The sequence below is a fragment of the Aptenodytes patagonicus genome, chromosome 5 (assembly GCF_965638725.1).
Source record: "Aptenodytes patagonicus chromosome 5, bAptPat1.pri.cur, whole genome shotgun sequence".
Classification (NCBI taxonomy): domain Eukaryota; kingdom Metazoa; phylum Chordata; class Aves; order Sphenisciformes; family Spheniscidae; genus Aptenodytes; species Aptenodytes patagonicus.
The window spans coordinates 16,550,825-16,569,185 of record NC_134953.1 but is presented as its reverse complement, the minus strand read 5'-3'; the positions used below and the strand labels follow the sequence as shown (position 1 = coordinate 16,569,185).

At 47.1% G+C, this 18,361-nt stretch overlaps 1 protein-coding gene across 3 annotated transcripts in view; it reads right to left on the bottom strand.

Annotated features, from left to right (window-relative positions):
* Positions 1–510: 510 nt before the first annotated feature.
* ENTPD1 (ectonucleoside triphosphate diphosphohydrolase 1) overlaps positions 511–18,361 on the bottom strand; it is a 58,038-nt gene continuing 40,187 nt past the window's right edge. For 2 of the 3 annotated variants that reach the window (XM_076338824.1, XM_076338823.1), the window contains 9 exons: positions 8,861–8,994; positions 8,340–8,457; positions 6,945–7,095; positions 5,890–6,049; positions 5,002–5,238; positions 4,202–4,462; positions 3,016–3,135; positions 2,680–2,817; positions 511–2,524 (listed from right to left, as the gene is read on the bottom strand). In XM_076338824.1, coding sequence (XP_076194939.1) covers positions 2,318–2,524; positions 2,680–2,817; positions 3,016–3,135; positions 4,202–4,462; positions 5,002–5,238; positions 5,890–6,049; positions 6,945–7,095; positions 8,340–8,457; positions 8,861–8,974 — 1,506 coding nt within the window. In that variant the 5' untranslated portion in view covers positions 8,975–8,994 and the 3' untranslated portion in view covers positions 511–2,317. Of the gene's footprint in view, positions 2,525–2,679; positions 2,818–3,015; positions 3,136–4,201; positions 4,463–5,001; positions 5,239–5,889; positions 6,050–6,944; positions 7,096–8,339; positions 8,458–8,860; positions 8,995–9,972; positions 10,006–18,361 lie in introns of those variants that run through there. The other variant, XM_076338826.1, reaches the window with a different exon arrangement.

The following is an 18,361-nucleotide window of genomic DNA, read 5'->3' as shown; positions in this document are numbered from 1 at the left end:
CAACAGAAGGAAGACTCCATCTCTAGATGAATTCCAACATCTCAATGCATTTGCAGATAAAACAGAAGCTGGTCAATGGACAAACAGTGTAGGGAAGTGTCATTTGCAGGTTGATCTGGATCACTTGCTTGGGGGAATATTCTTTGAATAGCATGTGTTTCAGTGGAGCCACGTGGAAGGCAAAGCGGCTCATGTTAAGAGACAGTGATACATGGTGTGAGTCAGCGGCCGTTCTGGAATGCAATGACTGGAAGAAAAGGCCAAGTTGCAATAGTCCAACTGGACAAAACAGCCCCAAAGCTTTCTCTTAAGTGAGCAGATCTGGCCCTGATAAATACGAATGGGGAACATAGAGTATAGATCAAAAACAGAGGGTATTCCTTTTATATACACTACTAGTGACTCTACTACAACTTGCTGCTGAAAACTTTGGTGTCCAAATTTCAGGAAGATATAAAAATTTTCAAAGAAGTGGAGTCAAGAGCTACAAGTGAGGTCAGCACAGAGCACTTCACAGATTGAAGATCAATCTATTTAATGATACAATGACAACTTGCAAGCACCAACAAGGAAAAAGGGATTTTGATAGCAGAGAGTTACTCAGTCTTTCAGAAATGGGCAGAACAAGATCCAACAGAAGCTGAAGCAGCTAATTCAGAGCAAAATCATTTTTTGGAAGAACAATGAACTGCTCAAAGATCTTACCACAAGACAGGGTAGATTTTTTCCCTTACCTTTAGGTCCTTCAATATGTTACTGCTCCTACTTCAGGCATGAAGTAGAAGTAACTGGGGGACATTTTCTAGCCTGGACTGTGCAGAGGGACAGGCTGGGAGAGCATGAAAACCCCAAGCTCTGTGTGCTTGCCTAAAGGAGAAGGCTTTACTGGGGTTGCACATCCTGAACCCCTCCGCGCCTTCTACAGCTTTGCTCGGTGAAGGTGTGTGTTTGCCATGCCTTTCTCTCCACAGTATCTGCTTTCTTTTGGCCTCCAGCACTTACAGGTCATTAGGAGAAGAGATTTCTGAGATTTCGTGGGAGGTAGACAGGCACCAGTGGTTTCCAAGTGTTTTTATAAAAACGGATTTCTGACTTACCTCTCTTTTTTTTGGACCAGGGAATGGAAAATGGAAGAAAGTGATTCATAAACCTGATCAGTGGCATCGCCCTAGTTGTGTGCTAGAAGATGGGTTGCAGTATGTGCTCTCACAAACCCTGGGTCTTATGGTCATGGGATAAGCATAAGCCATGAAGGAAGGAAAGGCAAATTTTCACTGATTTTGCTGGTGGAAAGAGTGGTTCAATCTGTGCATGCTCATGCTAGTTAACTGCTGCCAGCTGTCTATTTATAAAGGAACATGACCTAATAAACATTTTCCCTAGACCGGGGGCTGCTGTATGATCAGCACAGTGACACTGGATTGCTTTAGTGGGTATATACCTGTAGGCACGCTGATCACACCAGAGTCCCTGTAGGCATAAGCACTCACTACTGGTCCAGGATCCTCGGCCAGTATGAGCTGTTCCTACAAAAATCAGCAATGCCTGGCTGGGAACTTGTGTCTTGATGTACCCTAGGGACATGGGAATGGCTCAATGTAACAGTGAGCCAGCTTTGGTCCAGCAACAACATCAGGAAGACGTGGGAAAGAGGCTTCCTGACACCTGTGAAAGGAGCAGGCAGCCACCAGATCCCAGCTATGGGCTGATGACCACCAGCACGCTCAGTTTCTTCATCCTCATCCCTTCTTTTCCCAGAGTGGCATTTGGGAGCCTGGCCAGCCTTTGGCGGCCAGCTGGGTGCAGGTGGCTGTACCCAGCTGCAGGGCTGTGAGGGCTCAGGGTGCGGGGAGGCGAGCAGAGGTGTGCTGGTACAGGAAGGGCTCTCGGGAACGGCTTCAGCAGAGGAGAAGCAGGATCATCCTGTGTGTGATCGCTCCCAAGAGCTCAGTGGGATGTGTGACCCTGAGATTACCCTTGCAGGAGCACCAGCTCCCAAAGATTGCTGCCACTTTTCTCTTTATAATGCTGTGCACAAGGCAAAAAACAACAAGCAGCAAAGTTTCATTGAATGAAAGTACGACCCTTTCAAGGAGGGGACATCCGCTTGTCTGTCCTTGGCAGAGAGAGGTGGCGAGCCTGATGTCCCAAAGTCTGTCAGTGCAAGTGTGAGTCAGAAGAAATAAATGCCCTTGTTGTACACAGTCAGTATCTTCAGTGAGAGGTGAGAGGGGCTCTGCAGTACAGCCTGCTCTGCCAGGGTCTTCTAGCCCTGAGCAGCTGGGGTGACATGGCCCCTCTCCCTCCAAGGCTCTTCCTAAACAATCCCCTTCTGCAGGCACTTGGGCTTGTGGAAGAGAAGCCAGGCAAACAGGAGCACGGACGCCAGCACAAGGGAGCACAGCACCATCAGCCCCACGTAGCTGCCGTAGGAAAGAGGGGGCACAGCAGGCTCCTCTGCGGGGATCATGTTGGTCAGGTTCAGCATGTAGCCCAGGGTCCAGCCTGCATCACTGCTGCCGATCTGAAACGGGAGAGAAGCATAATCAGCGCTGAGAGGTGCAGGGGCTGCTTGCGGCATTGCCGGGGCAGTAGCACCCCTGGGGAAAAAGGGATGGGCCGTGCAGCAGAGGTTGCAGTTAGCTGCTGGGGTAGAGCCCTCCCCACCACGAAACCCACCTTTCCAAGGAAGTGGATCCTTTGCCAGTTCTTTTCAGTGAATTCGTAGCCATTTTCCAGGAGAGAGAGGATATAGGCTCCAGAGAAGCAATATTCGCTCAGGTACTTTTCTTTTATTTGGTGATACGCTGTCTTCACCTAGGGAAGGAAGAAGTCACCAGGCTGTTAGACACAGCTTCCCGCTGCTCCAGCTTGCGCCTGAGCATCCACTGCAGGTGCTGGGGGGATCTTCCCCCTCTTGCCTTGGAAGTTACCCCCAACCATTTATCCTACAGAAAAATATCAGCAGCTCTTGCCGCCCGGCAGTCCCAGCCCACTGCCACAAGCACTGCTCACCTCATGCCAAGGCCGGGCGCAGAAGCTCTCAATAGCACTGGCCACTTTGTCCAGGGCAATGGGGCTTTGTTCACTGGTCAGGTTCAAAAAGTTCATCACAAAGTAGAAAGCAGAAAAAGCCTGAAGGAGAAAGAATATTGTAACCTGACTGGGCCTCAGCATGTGCAGGACAGTGGAAATCCCACAAAAGAAAATGGTTTTATTTACAGATAGAGAAATATAAGAAGCAACATCACACACACAGAAGTAGGTATGTTTTCAAGAGTGATGTCATGTTGAGACACACCCCTCAGAGCTGATGAAAGCTACCTCCACCCCAAAAAGAAGGTGGAGGTAGGAACTTCATTGACCACAGTATCCTGAAGAACTTCAGTAAATCCCTCTCCTCTACGCACTGGTGCCAGAGTGGCACATGGTGAACGCTGCTTGCCATCACAACCGTGATCCCATTTTGGCAACTGAATGAGATGAGTTTGCGGCCAATATTGCCACAAACAGCAGAGGTGATGGTCTGAAAGGACTGTACACAGCCCCAGCATATAATCCAAAGTCCAGAAAACCCATCTCTGACCATGGCCAATAGCTGATAGGTAGGGAGTAGTTTATGAACAGGGCAAGGGAGTATTAAGTTGCCCCAGAAAGCCTCACAGCCACTGAAGTCTTGCAGCTCTAGGACTGATGTTCAGTGTGGTGTCACACACGATGTGTTCAGAGCATGCACTGTCTCCTCACCACGTCTGGGAAGCAGACAGGTGAGCTGACTGATTGATTTCAGTAGTGCTCACACACTTCTGGATGAATTTCAGATCTGGTACCACCATTGACCTCAGGAGACAAGGTTTGCGGTGTATCATGCACGGCCTGCAGCAGGTCTCCTGCCTCTGATGCTGGCCATCAGGACTGCTTGAAAAATGAATCAGTAAATGGAGCACCCCAAGGAGATACCTACAGGAGATGGGTTAGAATGGGAACAGTGCAGTACTGGTAGGCCAGTATTTACTGGGGTAGCTCTTACACGTGCTGTCCTCACAGCAAGTGCAGCACTACTTTTGTAGTTACATGCCCAAAAAGCCATCTTGTAAATTATTTCCTGCCCCAGCCATGGAGAATACGCTGTAGCATTACTCTGAGTTTCTGCTCTTCTGATATTCTGGGTTATAGAGCGTTGAAGAATGTGAAGACTTACCCCAAAATCCCCTTGTAATGGAGGTAGGTATATCCCATTGAAGGAGCAACTGGAGTAAGGACAATTGGTTTTGTTAAAGAGTTTCTGGATGTTTCTTCGGCACTTTTGATAATCCCCCTCTCCCTGTATGTACAGCTGGCTGAAAGGGAATTGCTTTTTCTTGGCTGATGTACAAGGGTTTTTGAACAGGTCACTTATATTTATAGTCCTCTGATACCCCTGGTGAAAGCACGAATCAAGGAGGCTGCTGTTCTCCACGGTCTGAAAGTAAAATCAACCCAAGCTGTTACACTTCACTGTAGAGTAACACCCTGGGAAAGGGCCACAAGGAAGGGTGGCCACAAGGCACTTGTCACAATACATCACACCAAGATACACACATCGGGTCAAAGTGATGAGGATGGTTTAAAGCGTTGGCTGTGATTTGGGAGATGTGGGTACTGCCACAGCCTCCCTGTAGGACCCTGGGCAAATTACTTGCAGCCACATTTTGTGAAACTGCTGTTGATTTGGGATTCTCAGAGATGGTGAAACATCACCTGCCCTGAGTACTTCAGTTAAGCACAGTACTCCTGCTATCCCATGCCCAAGAATCAAGGCACCTCAAATTGGTAGTACTTTTGAAAATGTTGACTGTCATCTCTTTGGGCATCTGCCCAGTCTTTATGGAGGATAATGACATTTCCCAAACCCAGACTAAGGGATGAGACACTTAGCTGGGACACAGCAACTTTTACAGCACCAGTATGTCAAAGCTGTGAAGGTCCAGGATCTCCACCTGCCATTACAGATGTACTTGCCTGTAGGTCCCTGGCCAGTTTCTGTTGCAGAGCCTGGTCCTTCCCATAGCAGAGAAAGCTGTGTGTGTACACTCGGTAATCCTTGCCATAGAGACGGAAGTAGAGCAGGTTCTCTGGGGACTCAGAAGAGTGTTCATTTGGTACAAAGGTAATCTGTGTTGAGGCTCCTCCAAGGTCTAGTGCTCCTGATGTCTCACTTATGGATTTCAGGGAATGTAGAAGTTTTGTCCAGCCAGACTTTAAAAAAAAAAAACCAAAACATCTCAAAGTAAAACAGATACATCGGGCATGGAGAAGATTTATTTGGGAGGGAAAAAAAAAAAAAAGAGAAAGACCTATGAGGAGAGGAGCAGAAGCACAGAACACAGGAATGGCAGGAAGACCTGGAGGGGGGCATGAGATGAGAGCTGGAACAAGACACAAGAAAGATGCAGGCTCAGAAAAGCAGAAGATGGATCATGTCTGAGCGTTTGCAGGAGGACTAAGAATATGAAATATAATACAATTGTTACGAGAAAAAACAGTCACCTTACTGTTTCAGCTCCCAGATGATTTATAAGCTCAATAGTAAAGAACCATTGTCAAACTTCGCAGCCACAGAAATATTTTTAGATCAGGAAGTGAGGAGGATGCTGTACCCAAGCGAAGTTATCGAAGATGCCGGTGTTTTATTTCAATGCTTTAAGCCTGACTACAGTGGTACATCCTGATACTTATTGGTATCAGGATGTACTCACAGTAATTGCTGAGGCAAGATGTGCAGCTTCCTGATCTCTGGTAAACGGCTTACAAGGGAAGATAGTGCCTGCGACACCCTCCTGGCAAGGCATGATTTACAAAGTGCTCCAAGCCACTGATTCAAATATGGACTTGCTGTTGATACAGTACCTGCTTGAAACTGCCCAGCAGGTAGTTAATGGTGATCCATCCATAGGCTCCTTCTTCCTGACCACTGATGATTCTGGCACCCTGGAAGTTGAAGGGAGCTGAGCGTAGTGTCTTCTCTACTGAGGACAAGACTTTGTCAGCTGCACTTTTATTCTCCAAGCTGGATGAATGGAAGAAAGGATGGAGTGACTCTGGCTGACAGCTCTCTGCAGCCTACGGGATTTATTCTGAGTAGGCAGGCTGCAACTCCCCCACCAAGTGTTAATTATAATAGAACAGTCATTCTTATGGGTACATCCAGCTCTAACTGGCCACGTCCCTCTCTGTCACACCTTGACAACACAGCTGCCACCAGCTCTGACACTTACAGCAGCTGAGAGTGGTACCTGGAGCAGAGACCAGAGCGCTCTTGTTCTCCTGGAGCACGTGCCCTGGTAGGGATTGCACTGTGGAGATTCCTCTCGCTCTTCGCCATCACCATTACCGAAGAAATCCATGCCCCCTGGTATCCCCAGGGAGATTTCCCAGGCAATACATACATAAGATCAGCACCCTGTCCCAGCCAGGCAAGAGGTCTGGGGCACTCCCATGAAAATCACAAATTGGAATTAAAGGAGGATATGATTATAAGTTTACCTTAGCTCTGATGGTCTCGGGCTGAGTATGTGGGGAGTTGCAACATGGTTGGGCTCAAAAATCCTGGGTCAGGCCTAATACCAGACTGTGGGGGATGTCTGAGCATCCCCTTGACGTGGGGGATGTCTGAGCATCCCCTGAGCATCAGCTTGGGCACTGCTACCCTCCTGGTGTCTCTGCGCTGCATGTGGGTGCTGGAGATGATGGAAGGTTGGAGTGAGTGGAAATGGACCTGCTGAGCAAGCAGGGGAAGAGCCCAGGGCTACTCGGGGCTCAGAGAGGCCAGCGGCAGAACAGGGTATCTGGGCAAAGTGTGAACTGGCAGCTTTTCCAAGGATTTTGCCCAAGAGGCCCCCACTGAGCATCCATGGTGGTCCCAGGTGCAGTGCTGCAGGAGAAGGGGACAAGCCCTGCAGTACCTGAGAAGCCGCATGCCAGCAGTTGCTCCGAGGTAGACGGGTGTCTCTTGGTGCTGCTTTGAGGGAATCACCTCTTCTGCTTGTCGTAGGCACTGTGCCAGAGAGGGACCTGCCTTCTCCGTGGCATGGGAGTAACCTGAGATCCCAGGGCCTGCAAGAAATAAGGACACTTCATTGCTCAAACTCCAAGCAGAGTGCTGTCATGAGCAGTCGTGTTAAACCGTATCACTATCACAGGCAGCAACATCAGATTCAACCACTCCATTTCTAAGGAGTTTTAGAAATCCTACAGCACCAACTAAGCCCGATGCACGTGGGGACGGCCACAGCGCCCAGCATCTGCCACCCGCTCTCTATGAAGCAGGCTATGAACTAGCAATGAGGGCTGCAGCGAGACAGATCATTTGCTTAGTATGTCCTGGGCATCTGCAGACTCATCTCTGCTTCTGCCTGGGTGTACCCTGGATCTGCACCTGAAAATCCCTGACCTGTCACTACACTGGGTCCTCCAGGGGAAGATGCTGTCATTTACTTGTGTATTGTATGCTCACACTACAGCACTGAGTGTTTTGCAGCTATCCCCTTTCATGCTAACCCAAAGAAAAATTCATTGCCCCTCCCTGTCGTGTGTCCCCGGTGAATGGACTGCCCCAGGACCAGTGCCTGCATGGGCAGCAGTGAAGCCCGCTCTGCGTTTGCTCCAGGTTGCCGTATGCTCAGCGTGCTGCTCGTGGCGTGGCACGCTGCAGCGCCAAGCAGCTATCGCAGCAGCTCGATAACAGCATGGCTCTCCCCTGTGCTGCAGACAGGCCTGAAAAGACCCCAGGCAGGCTCTGACAACACCTCTCCTCCCCCCCAAGTGCAGCGATCCATGATGGTCTACTCTGTTTCCTGTCATGTACATCCTCGGGCTTCATTTATGCCTTCCTAAACCATACAATATCTACACAGCAATTAAATAGAATAAAAAATAAACCATGACGTGCGTAAGTTGAGCAACCTTGGCCTGCAAGCCCAGTGCCTAGCTTGCACAGAAGCCCTGAAAAAGAACAAACCATGCCCTCCCCTCTCGCTGCCTGGCATTCATCGGCACTTCAGCAAGGGTGCATGCAGACGTTTTATTTATTTAAGTACATTCTTTGGTGTAATTCTTTCCAAAAAGCACTTACTTCCAAGCACCCTAAAAGCAAAGGAAAAAGTGGATCCGGCTTTCCTCCCAGGAAGGTCAGGCACATACAGCTCCCCATGGGAAGCAGTGGGATATACATAAGCTCACAGATGTAACACTGTTTTCACTATTGGCCTCTTCCTCCAGGTTTCTCCTCCCCCACCCTTTGGTTGCATTATCTATTTTTCATCCTGTGCCCCTTCCACAGCTCCCTTTTCTCCTCTTACCTTCGACTTTACACACCTCCACCTGCTGCACCACCCCAGTGTCGTTCTCCTTCTCTGCTGGCCACTCGTACACATACAGGTTAGTGTGGGATGACCCTGCATCCAGAACAATCCCATACTGTGGGCAAAACAGAGCCGTCATTACACCTGAGACACTGAACCAGACACAGCGTGCGCTGGTCTCCACATGCCGGGGGACCAGAAACGAACAGCCTATCTGGCAGCTGTGGGAACATGCTGTGTCATTACTCTTCTCAGTAGTGCTTCAGTGCAAAGTTTCCATCAAAGGATGCAAGAGCAGAGAAGCAGCAAAATTAGGACTGATGATTACTTAGGAGATGATCCCCTGTGAAGCCCTATCTGTTTTTACCATGAAGATGTAAAACAAGATGTTGAGGTGCACAGAGCCAGAAAGAGAGGTTAGCCAGACCCAGCAAGGGCAGCAACATGTCCTGGAGCACTATGCACGCCTAACCCCCCAGCTTGCCTTGTTTTCCTGAAAGAGTCCCAGCTTGTAGTACCTTAATATTCCTCGGAAGTGGCTTGTTTTGGGTCACTGCTACAGCAATTAAAGCAATTACAGCCAAAGTAGAGAGGAATCCCAGGATGAGTAGAATCTTTCTTGTCCAGGACATCTTTGGTTTGGTACCTGTGACTAGAGCAGAAAAAGGATGTTAGTATCCCAGTAGCCCATCGTATCTCACACCCCAAAGGTCTTCAGGCATGTTCTTGCAGTCCCTTTCCACTATGAAGCATCTGACTTTGCCCATCCCTGCTCCCATCTCCTGCTCCGTGTCCTCGTGTGGGATTTCTTAGAGGCAGAGCTCAGCCCTGGTGTCCCGCAGATCTGCTCTCATGGGCTGTGCCACATCTCCATGGGCTGCGCCACATCTCCATGGGCTGCCCTGTGCCAGGTGGTGATGAAGGAGGACTTCAAGATGGTTAGCTTATGGCAGCTTATGGTTAGCCTGTCCTTGAGATACCTGCAGGTGACTGAGCAACCGTATAGCAAAAGCATCTGTATGGGGCTAACACCAACTTCTTCTATAGCTCTGCATTTGCTTAACAATCTCCAAGAAGCTGAATGAACAGACTGCTAATATATAAACAGCGTAACCTTGTGGAACCCAAAGCTTTAACCCCTGAAACATTTTGTCCTAGTATACTTTGTGCTTCAGTTTTTTACAATGTTTAAAACAATTTACAACATCCTCATCACTGGTAATGCATTTAGGAAGTCTAACACTAACATTTCAGTATGTGGCAGCCAGTTCAAGCAATGCTGAACCTTGGCAACACTATATAGAAAATATGATCTGCACTCCACAAGGTATTTAAGAAATCTATGGAGATTTTTGATGCCACTTCTCACAAGACCAGTAAACTATGAATAGCCTGTATTTGCAGAATTGGCATAATATGGTTAAAAATCACACACTTTGCAAAACTTGTACCAGTCTGATTCCTTAACTGTTACCGATATATTTGGTATGGCCTATCTAACAAATTAAGATTTTTGTGGCTTAAAATACATGGTTAGCAGTAGAATTCTGTAAAAAAAGCCATTTATGGCTGATGGAAATAATTCACCACCAATATGGCGTTTGAGCTTTCAGAACCAATATACATATACCTGCATTTGTTAGTGGCTCTAGCGTGATGCTGTCTTTCATATTTTCCTGCTTCAGATTCTCCTTCATATATCCCATGGTGGAAATCTCACTTCACAATTTAGGCTCAGCCAGTTTTGGTATTGTTTAATAAAATACCATCTCACAACACGAAGCTCTAGAAAGGGTATCAGCAAAAGTATTTTCCAGATTTATAATCTAGCTGTAAATTCAACACTTACAACTAACAAATAGCTTCGGCGCTCTAGGGGACATACCTGCTCCCACTACGACATGAAATCCATTTCTACCCACACTGATGCTCTGTACTCGGTGTCTGACTGCTCACACGGGTACTAATTTCTCTTCTCCTTATACACAAATACTCTAGGAGATGTTTAGAAGTACATTATGGGTCATCCAGGGTGACAATATCTCCATGCAGGCAACCACATCAACTATCTTCATGCTCCAAGAAGGTAAGGTGACTGAACCTGTAGACAAATAACATCTTCCCACCTACCTAGAGAAAATGGAACCTAAAAGTGCCAAGAGAACTTGTTTTGAAGATCTCCCTGCAGGCAGGTCCATTGGAAACCTAACGCTGACCTGGAGCTCTGTGCTCCCTCTCATCGCGCTCATGTGTAAATCTGTGGAGGCTAACTGTGAAATTGGGAAGCTTGTTATGCTCGCATTTTGCGAGTGCCTGTTAGAGGCACAGCATGCTTGCCAGTATCTCCAAGAATGCAGCTTAAAAAAATAGTCTAGTGCACATACCAGACAGTAGGAGGTAAGAATGCACTTTACACAGCTTTATTCAAAAACGCCCCAGAACTCATGGCTTGAAGTGATTAGAAACAGCAGAGCATGACAGCTGGGAGACGACTTCTTATTGGAGAGAGTAGTTGGCTCAGGTTATGATAGCACTGAGCATGTCTGTTGAACAAAAATTATTTTGACACTAGAAAACCGAATAAAAACAGATGCTATAATGTAAAATTAGCTGCACGGTATAGATACGAAGCTAGCATGCTTGAAAACTGAAACTGCTGCTGGCAGTTGCACAGCACATGTAATAATCCACGTAATTATTGCCACCCTTACTCTGAGATCTTGCCTAGAGGCAGCCACTAGGTGTTTTTGGGTGTTTACTGTCATAGGAATGAAGGATGGGTGACTGCATCATTTCTAAGATTTTCAGACTTCCTGTTGTGATGGGTATTATCTAAGCGCTGTATCTTTTCAGCAGCCACACTCTGAAAGTAGCAGCATTAGCAGCAAAGCAGGAACAATTTTCTCACTGTAATGGACCATCCCAATAAAGAGCTGTAGAAATCCCTTGTCTGTAGGCAGAGGCATAACGATAACTGTCTGCATCCCACCCGCAACCTGAGATTAGTCATTTTTTTCCAAGGCGTGTTATTTCCTTAACCCTGAACATGACTTTTGCCTGAATTTTAGCTCAGTATCACGAGCACTCCTCAGGACTCTGGGAGTTGTAGAAATGCGATTTCATTGCTGTATCCCATACCAGATCATCTATCTGTGTGAACTCTAATGCTACCAAGCAGCATTTTGTTGAAATGTTTCATACAAGAAAAGGTACGAAGTGATAAGCATAATCCAGAAGGTAGCCTAGCAAAGCAATAACCTTCCAAATAGCACTCAAAGTGTACAGACTTGAATACTTGATTATTTAAAAAAAACAAAACCAAACCACAACATTGCAAATCCAGATAAAGAATTCAATGTAATTAAAGTAAAACTCACCTGCCATTTGCTCAGAAAGGTGAGGTATTTGAACAAGTTCCCTTTTCTGCACACTTGCTTACCTCCATCAACTCTAGGCATAACTGCAGGTTCTGCAGTGGCTAAAGAATTAACTTATTCCCTAGACCCCTCCAGCTCCTTTGCACCCCACGTTCATGTCGCTGAATGCCATGCAAACACTCCTCAGTCTCCCCAGGTGGGGCAGTACTTGACCCTCTAGCACCTCTGATTGCCAGGCCCCAGGAATTTTCTTCCACTAGCAGTTTTCCTCAGCTAAAGATTAAGCAGGCATGATCTGACTCTGTGCCCAGCCAGAACCCAGACAGAGACTGTGGGAAAATAATGGAAGATTGACGAGGAGGATTGTAAACACGCTCCAGTGACTTGCAGCTGGGGTGTCAAAAACCACATATATGATACTAACTGTTGTTTGGCCTTGTGTGTTGGACAAGTAGAACATCTGTGTTTAGATCACATAGGCCTGTGATAGACTTAGAGGCACCCTATCGAACATGCTTGAGATTCCTGCCCTGCTGTGAGAAAGATCAAAGCACGGTGGTAAACTACGCCTGCGCGGATCCCTGAAATACAGGCAAACCCAGCAGGTTCAGTGATCCTCTGGCATGGACCGAGCTCTGCGGTGCCTGCGTCCCCGCTTGTGTGCCTCTGCCCGGGTGCTGCTTCAGGGATCCCCCGGTTGGCGGGGTAATGAAAGTAAATTTACTCTTTGCATTTCATCCGTGGTTTTGTGGTTGTTCCTGCGTCCTGCCTGTGCCAGCTCACACAGAGACAGATCTCTCCTCTTTCTCCCATACTGCCCACTGTAAGTGGTGATAAAAACATCACCTAAGGCCGTAAGTAGGCATAGAAATGACGCTGCTTTTCTTCCCCACACCAAAGCTCAGAGCCGCCTGGTGCTGGAGCCCTGCCTGGCTGCACAGGCATTAAGCACTCTCCAGATGTTGGAGCACAGCCCAGCTGCTCAGGCATCTCTGCCTGTTTCTAATTTTGGTCTCTTTGTTTTTTTGTAGGGCCTACCACTGGTTCCATCCAGTGATTGGTGCAGGTCCCAGAACAGAAACAGATCTAATATCCGTTCTGAGTTAGCTATCAACTGAGAATGACATTGGCAGCCACTCCAGCTAACAGCAGTTTTGCCGCAGAAACCCTGTTGCTCTCGGTGAGTAACCCAGGAAGGACCACACCAGCATGGGAGGCAGCTCTGTGTGAAGGCAAGGAAACAGGATCGTCTCCAGTGTCTTCCAGAGCCTCAAGACAAATAGGAAACTGCTCCTCCAGCCAACATCATGCTATGTCACTGGCAGCTCTGCATGCCAGGAGATGTCACTCACAGCCAAGGCTGCCCACCTCCCAACTCCCTTCTTACCAAACAAGACTTAGCAACAAATGTTAAAAGGAATCGGGCAACCAGCTGCTTTTAGAGATGCAATAAGGAGAGGCTAAGGCTGGTTTAAGGACTGAAATTAGGATTGTCAAGCAGAAAAGGAGAGATGTTGTGCATAGTCCAAAGCCATGCTCAGTTCAGATAACCTCGCTGTGACCCATCATCTCTAATAAATACAAATACTGTTGTAAGCTCTGGCTTAGCACAACAGCTAAAGTTGGTGTTTGCTCTTTCCTTTGGATGCTCACACTCAGCCTGTTACAGAAGGCGTCACAAGAGGCTATACTGCAAGGCCATCACTCTTCCACTGCACAAGTGCCACGCTGACAGAGACAGTTCCCACCGGCACCTTTATGCTCTCAGCACACCTCTGTATGGTCAGAAACATTCTCATTTTCAGCCTGAATTTATTTATTGCTAGTCTATTCCCTCTGTCTTTGTTCCACCTCTGTCTCAAAACTTCTGCAACTCTCAGTCCTCCTGGAATTCATTCTCTTAACCAACTTATAAGCAATGATCCTTTCTGGATTTTTGTCTTTCCAGCCTTCTCCATCTACCTGAGCAGCCCAGCAGCCCTTCTCTGCATACAGAATAATCTGCTTTTATTTTTCTGACCAGAGCTGCAAGGAGACTAGCCTTGCACAGTAATGCACCCATTCACCAGGAGATGATACAGTCCCAGTCTAAACGAAGTGAGGTGGGGACCTGTACTATCTCAGACACACGATCATCTACCATCATGGCCAGTGCTAAGTCAAGCCAGCACCTCTCCTATGCAATCCCAGCAAACCCACATTTGATCACATTTAATTATATTAGCCCTGCTACATGCTGTAAGCAAAGGGAGTTCCAAGACACATTGCCTGCTGCCCACGATGCTTGGAGTGACGACAGAGAATAAGACGGCGTCTTACGAATCCTGCCCATCAGCTGGCAGCTACCTCTGCTGCTGATCACCCACATTGCTGCTGCAGTCTCTTGGGAGTCTCTCCAATAACTGGTTTCCTAAGCACACGTCCAGTCTTTGGGGGAGAGCTGCTGGATGCTTATGCAATCACGTAGCCCAGCAAATGGGAACATAGTCTGCGGAGCTCCTGAACCTAAACATGTCAGAGAGACACAGCGCAGTGCTGAGAAGCCACTGAATTATCACCCATCACAAAGGGACACAGGCATACTTGAAGACCAAGAAACTGGGAACAGTATGGATTGAAATGAGTCAGATGCCACCGTATTTTTAAAGCAAGGAGCAACAACTTGTCTGCCTGGCTGCCAGCTGAAAGAGCACAGGAGCCCATGGCTGAAGGGTGCCTGAATCCCTCAGCAGTCTGAATGCATCCAGCACCTGTGACCGGCTCTGTGGCATGGGGCGGGCAGCTTGGGCAGAAGGGAGCACCCGTCAGGGCAGGTGCTTGCAGATGAACATCATCCAGGCCAGCAGAGAGCCCAGTAGACAGGGGCTTTGGCAATGCAGTCTGTGCACATTTACTAACTGCAGGAATTCATGTCTATGCAGTTCTGCTGGCAGTGGTGGCAGGGAAAGGGGATGGGAGCAGTCAGTGCTGCTGTTCTTCAAGGTGGATAGGGTGGACGCACGTTATCCTCCTGCTGAGGAAAAACGAGATTCTGGTCGTCATGAAGTTTATCAGGCTGAATTGCACACTCAGTGAGGTTGCTGAACTTGCATCAGGTTTTGAGGCACACTACCTAAAAGGCATTCCTGTCTTCAGACTCACCGCAACCAAACATCTGAGCCCATAAAGACTCAGAAGAGCCACACTGCTTCATTTATCAACCCTTTGCTGAAATTTTCTCTGTCCCCACCTGACTTCTTACTCATTCTTCATCTGCCTTTTTCATTCAAACATGCTCTTGTCTAAGTTATCTAGGAAGATTTTGGTGCAAACTAATGTAAACCACCTGTTTCAGGCCAACATATTGGAAAAGTCTTTTCTTAGGCTGGCGAAAGGCTCAGGTTTGTCTTAGAATATACATACAAGCACATATACAGTAAGAGGTTTTATTTCAAAAAATCAGGGCAAGACACTGAACATGTTGAAACTAGAATTCAAGCTCCAGATCAGGATTTTACATCACTTTTTACAGCTGTTACGTGGAACAGTGTAGGAGGCTCTGCTCCAAGTTTTAATTATTCATATGGCAAAGACCGTGGCCTAAATACTGGTGTGATCTCTGGCCCTCCTTGTGGTGCTACATACAATCATAAATACACATTTACTGGATTATGTTTTTCCAGATTAAATACTTATAAGTGCTGAAGTACAAACACTGAAATGTCAGCAAAACTGATAATCCAAGTAATGTAATATGGTTTTTTTGGACGCCGTCTTTCAGAGACATTTGATACTTTGAAATCACACAGCCCTACACGTCTCAAACCCCAGCAGACTCCTATGGATCTAGGCTACGCAGCTGGGCAGAGTGCTTGAACTAGTCTGTGCCATGTGCAGACAGACGTGCTACTGAGCTGGAAGATGGAGTAAAGAGTGTGCCTGTATCTGTGATAATACCAAGTTGGGAGCAAAAGCACACTGACACATGGGACTGGAATTCAAAATAAATTTGATAAACAGCGGAGAGCCTAGGGAAAACATCCAACCCACTTGAGTAAGAACAAGAGCAAATATGACATTTAGAAAATAGCCATCACCCAAAGACAGCGTGGTGAGCAATTGGTTAAGTAGCACTTCCAGAGAAAACATTCTTGCAGCTACAGCAGTTTGCAGTAATCCTTCCCTCCACCTAACGCTGGTAAGGCCTCCTATGAAGTTCTATGCCCAATTTTGGACACTGCCTTTCAGGAAAGATGTAGACCACTTGGAGAAACTCCAGAAGAGAACAAGAAGAAAGATCAGAAGTCTAAAAACTTGACCTATGAGGAAAGATTGAAGGAATTAGGTTGTTTAGTTTGGAAAGAGAAGAACAAGGGAGACATGTTAGCTGTCTTCAGACAAATGAAGTCTCTATCTGCCAGCGCTGTTGTAGCTGATCCTGCCTCAGGGCAGGGGTGGCTCCTGGACTTTCTCCCAGCTCTGTTTCCTTGGTTCAGAAGGCAGGGAGTTAGGAAAAAGAGGGTGATGCACTCATAAGCCATGCTGTTAGCAAAGACCAATGCAATTTGTATGCGCTCCTCGTGGGATACAGATGCATTTGAATAAATCTGTTCCCTCCTTCCCCCAACAAAGCTCCAGGTTGCATTCAGAGATAATTCAGCCACGGCAACCACCCTGCTATATGCTATCCATATGTACAACATTGCTTGGGGTGGGAGCACCTCATCCTTTTGCTGCTTTTAGAGTTGTGACCCTGGGAAATTGCACAAGACACATTGGAGGAGCCCTGTTTTCCTGGAAAAAAGAAAAGCACGTGGCAATCCTGGAGAGCTGGCAGGTCCTAGAGGTTGCAAAAGCCGAGCAGCAGCAGCAAGAGACGGACACAAAGGAACGGGCAGCACACAGGCTCCTTCTCTCCCTTCCGCAGCCGCCTGTGCAGCCGGCAGCGGCACAGAGGGGCTTTGTGCTTGAGGCAGTCCCGTGGCCCTGCTTACATTGGCCCTGCAGCACAGGTTTACTGCTGGAGGGGTGATGTCCGGGGGGTTCCAGGCAGAAGCCCCTGCGACCCGGGCTGCCCTACCAACAAATCCACCATTCACCCTGTGCCCAAAGCGGATTCCCCTGTCGGAGACCTTCCCACGGCGCCTGGCAGTGCTGGGTGCGCTGCTCAGCCTCCCTGGCTGCTCTGCAAGGCACTTGCACTGCCTCCCATCCCCGCATCACAGCCCCTCTCCCTGTTATTATGCACCATCCCCATCAAAGCTTTCCCAATGCCTGTTCATGAAATAGTCTCTCTATGGGAAGATATTCTTCTGGCTTACACCCCAGCAGTCAGACTGAGATACTCAATATTCTCAAATACAACCAACAAGTGGCAGGATACTGCTGACACAATGACCTTTAGACAGTTAATTTTCACATTTATATGATGTTTACTGTGCTTCTAAGCCTGTACCCCATTTGTAGTCATTTCTTCAGGATTCATACATCAAAGACGTTTTCAAATCAGAAGAAACAATTGTCATCAGTTACATCAGTCTCCTACCAGGCAACTTCTGGTATCGATTTGCTACCAGCCCATCAAAGCTATATTTTAACTGGAGACGATTCATTGCCATTACCCACAAAGCTTAAAGTTTCATCCGAAAATATCCAGTGAGTTCAAAATGGCTTCCTCCCCCCCCAGCTTATCACCTAAGTTATTGCTTGAATATACTTAGCTATCACATGATGTGAAGACATTTGTTTTTCTTTCAGAGAAAAAAGAAGCATTAAGCACTGACGCTTTTTCAGTTTTGTTATTATTGATAGTTCTAATATGCTGACTCGCAATGGGCCAATGGGGCTGCCAGACTTCTTTTTGTGCTCAACAACCTTAAATTCTTCTTTGCTCTTCTTAAATCTCTGGCCATATTTTTTCCTTATGCTTCTTTTGACCATCTTCTACACTTTCCAACTTTAAATTTGCATTAATTGCAGCTTCCTTTCCCCCCCCTAAATATGCATCTTTTAGAGATGTTATTATTTTTCAAATTAGCGTAACTTTCAACTGTTGGATTAAGGCTTTTGGGGAATAGAATAAGAAGTGAATAGGCTGCTTCAGATTAGCATTCCTATTTGGCTATTTTAAATACTCCGCTGATTCAGCTCAAGTATTTTTAAATTTGGGAAATCACTTCTTTTAACAGCTACTAGATGTTATTTGTTGACACAGAAAAAGTGTGCATTACTTGTATGATAATTTGTAACTCTCATAGCAATGTTTCTTTCTCTATCGAGATCGGGGCCAATATACATTTCCCTTGTGCTGGAAGTAATGCATTGCAAATTATGAGATGGTCACCCTTGGTTTTGAGGAATTACTCTGTCATTCACTAAAATCCACCACCATATCAGCTTTCCTCATCCCTATATAGACAGTCACGCCCTTCTCTGTCTCCGGCATCCTGGCTGGTAATGGGCACTAACCTTCATCCGCTTTGGTCGCTTGTTCCCAGTTCAGCCCCAGGCAGCTATTGTGTACAACTATTTAATTATTGTTGTTGCTGTTAAAGACAGCAATAGGACGATTGGTGATGGGTGAGTCACATCAACCCAGTACAGCCCACCCTTCCCTGTGCTCCATCAGCCACTCGCACCAGGGGGATGTAGAATTTGTCATGG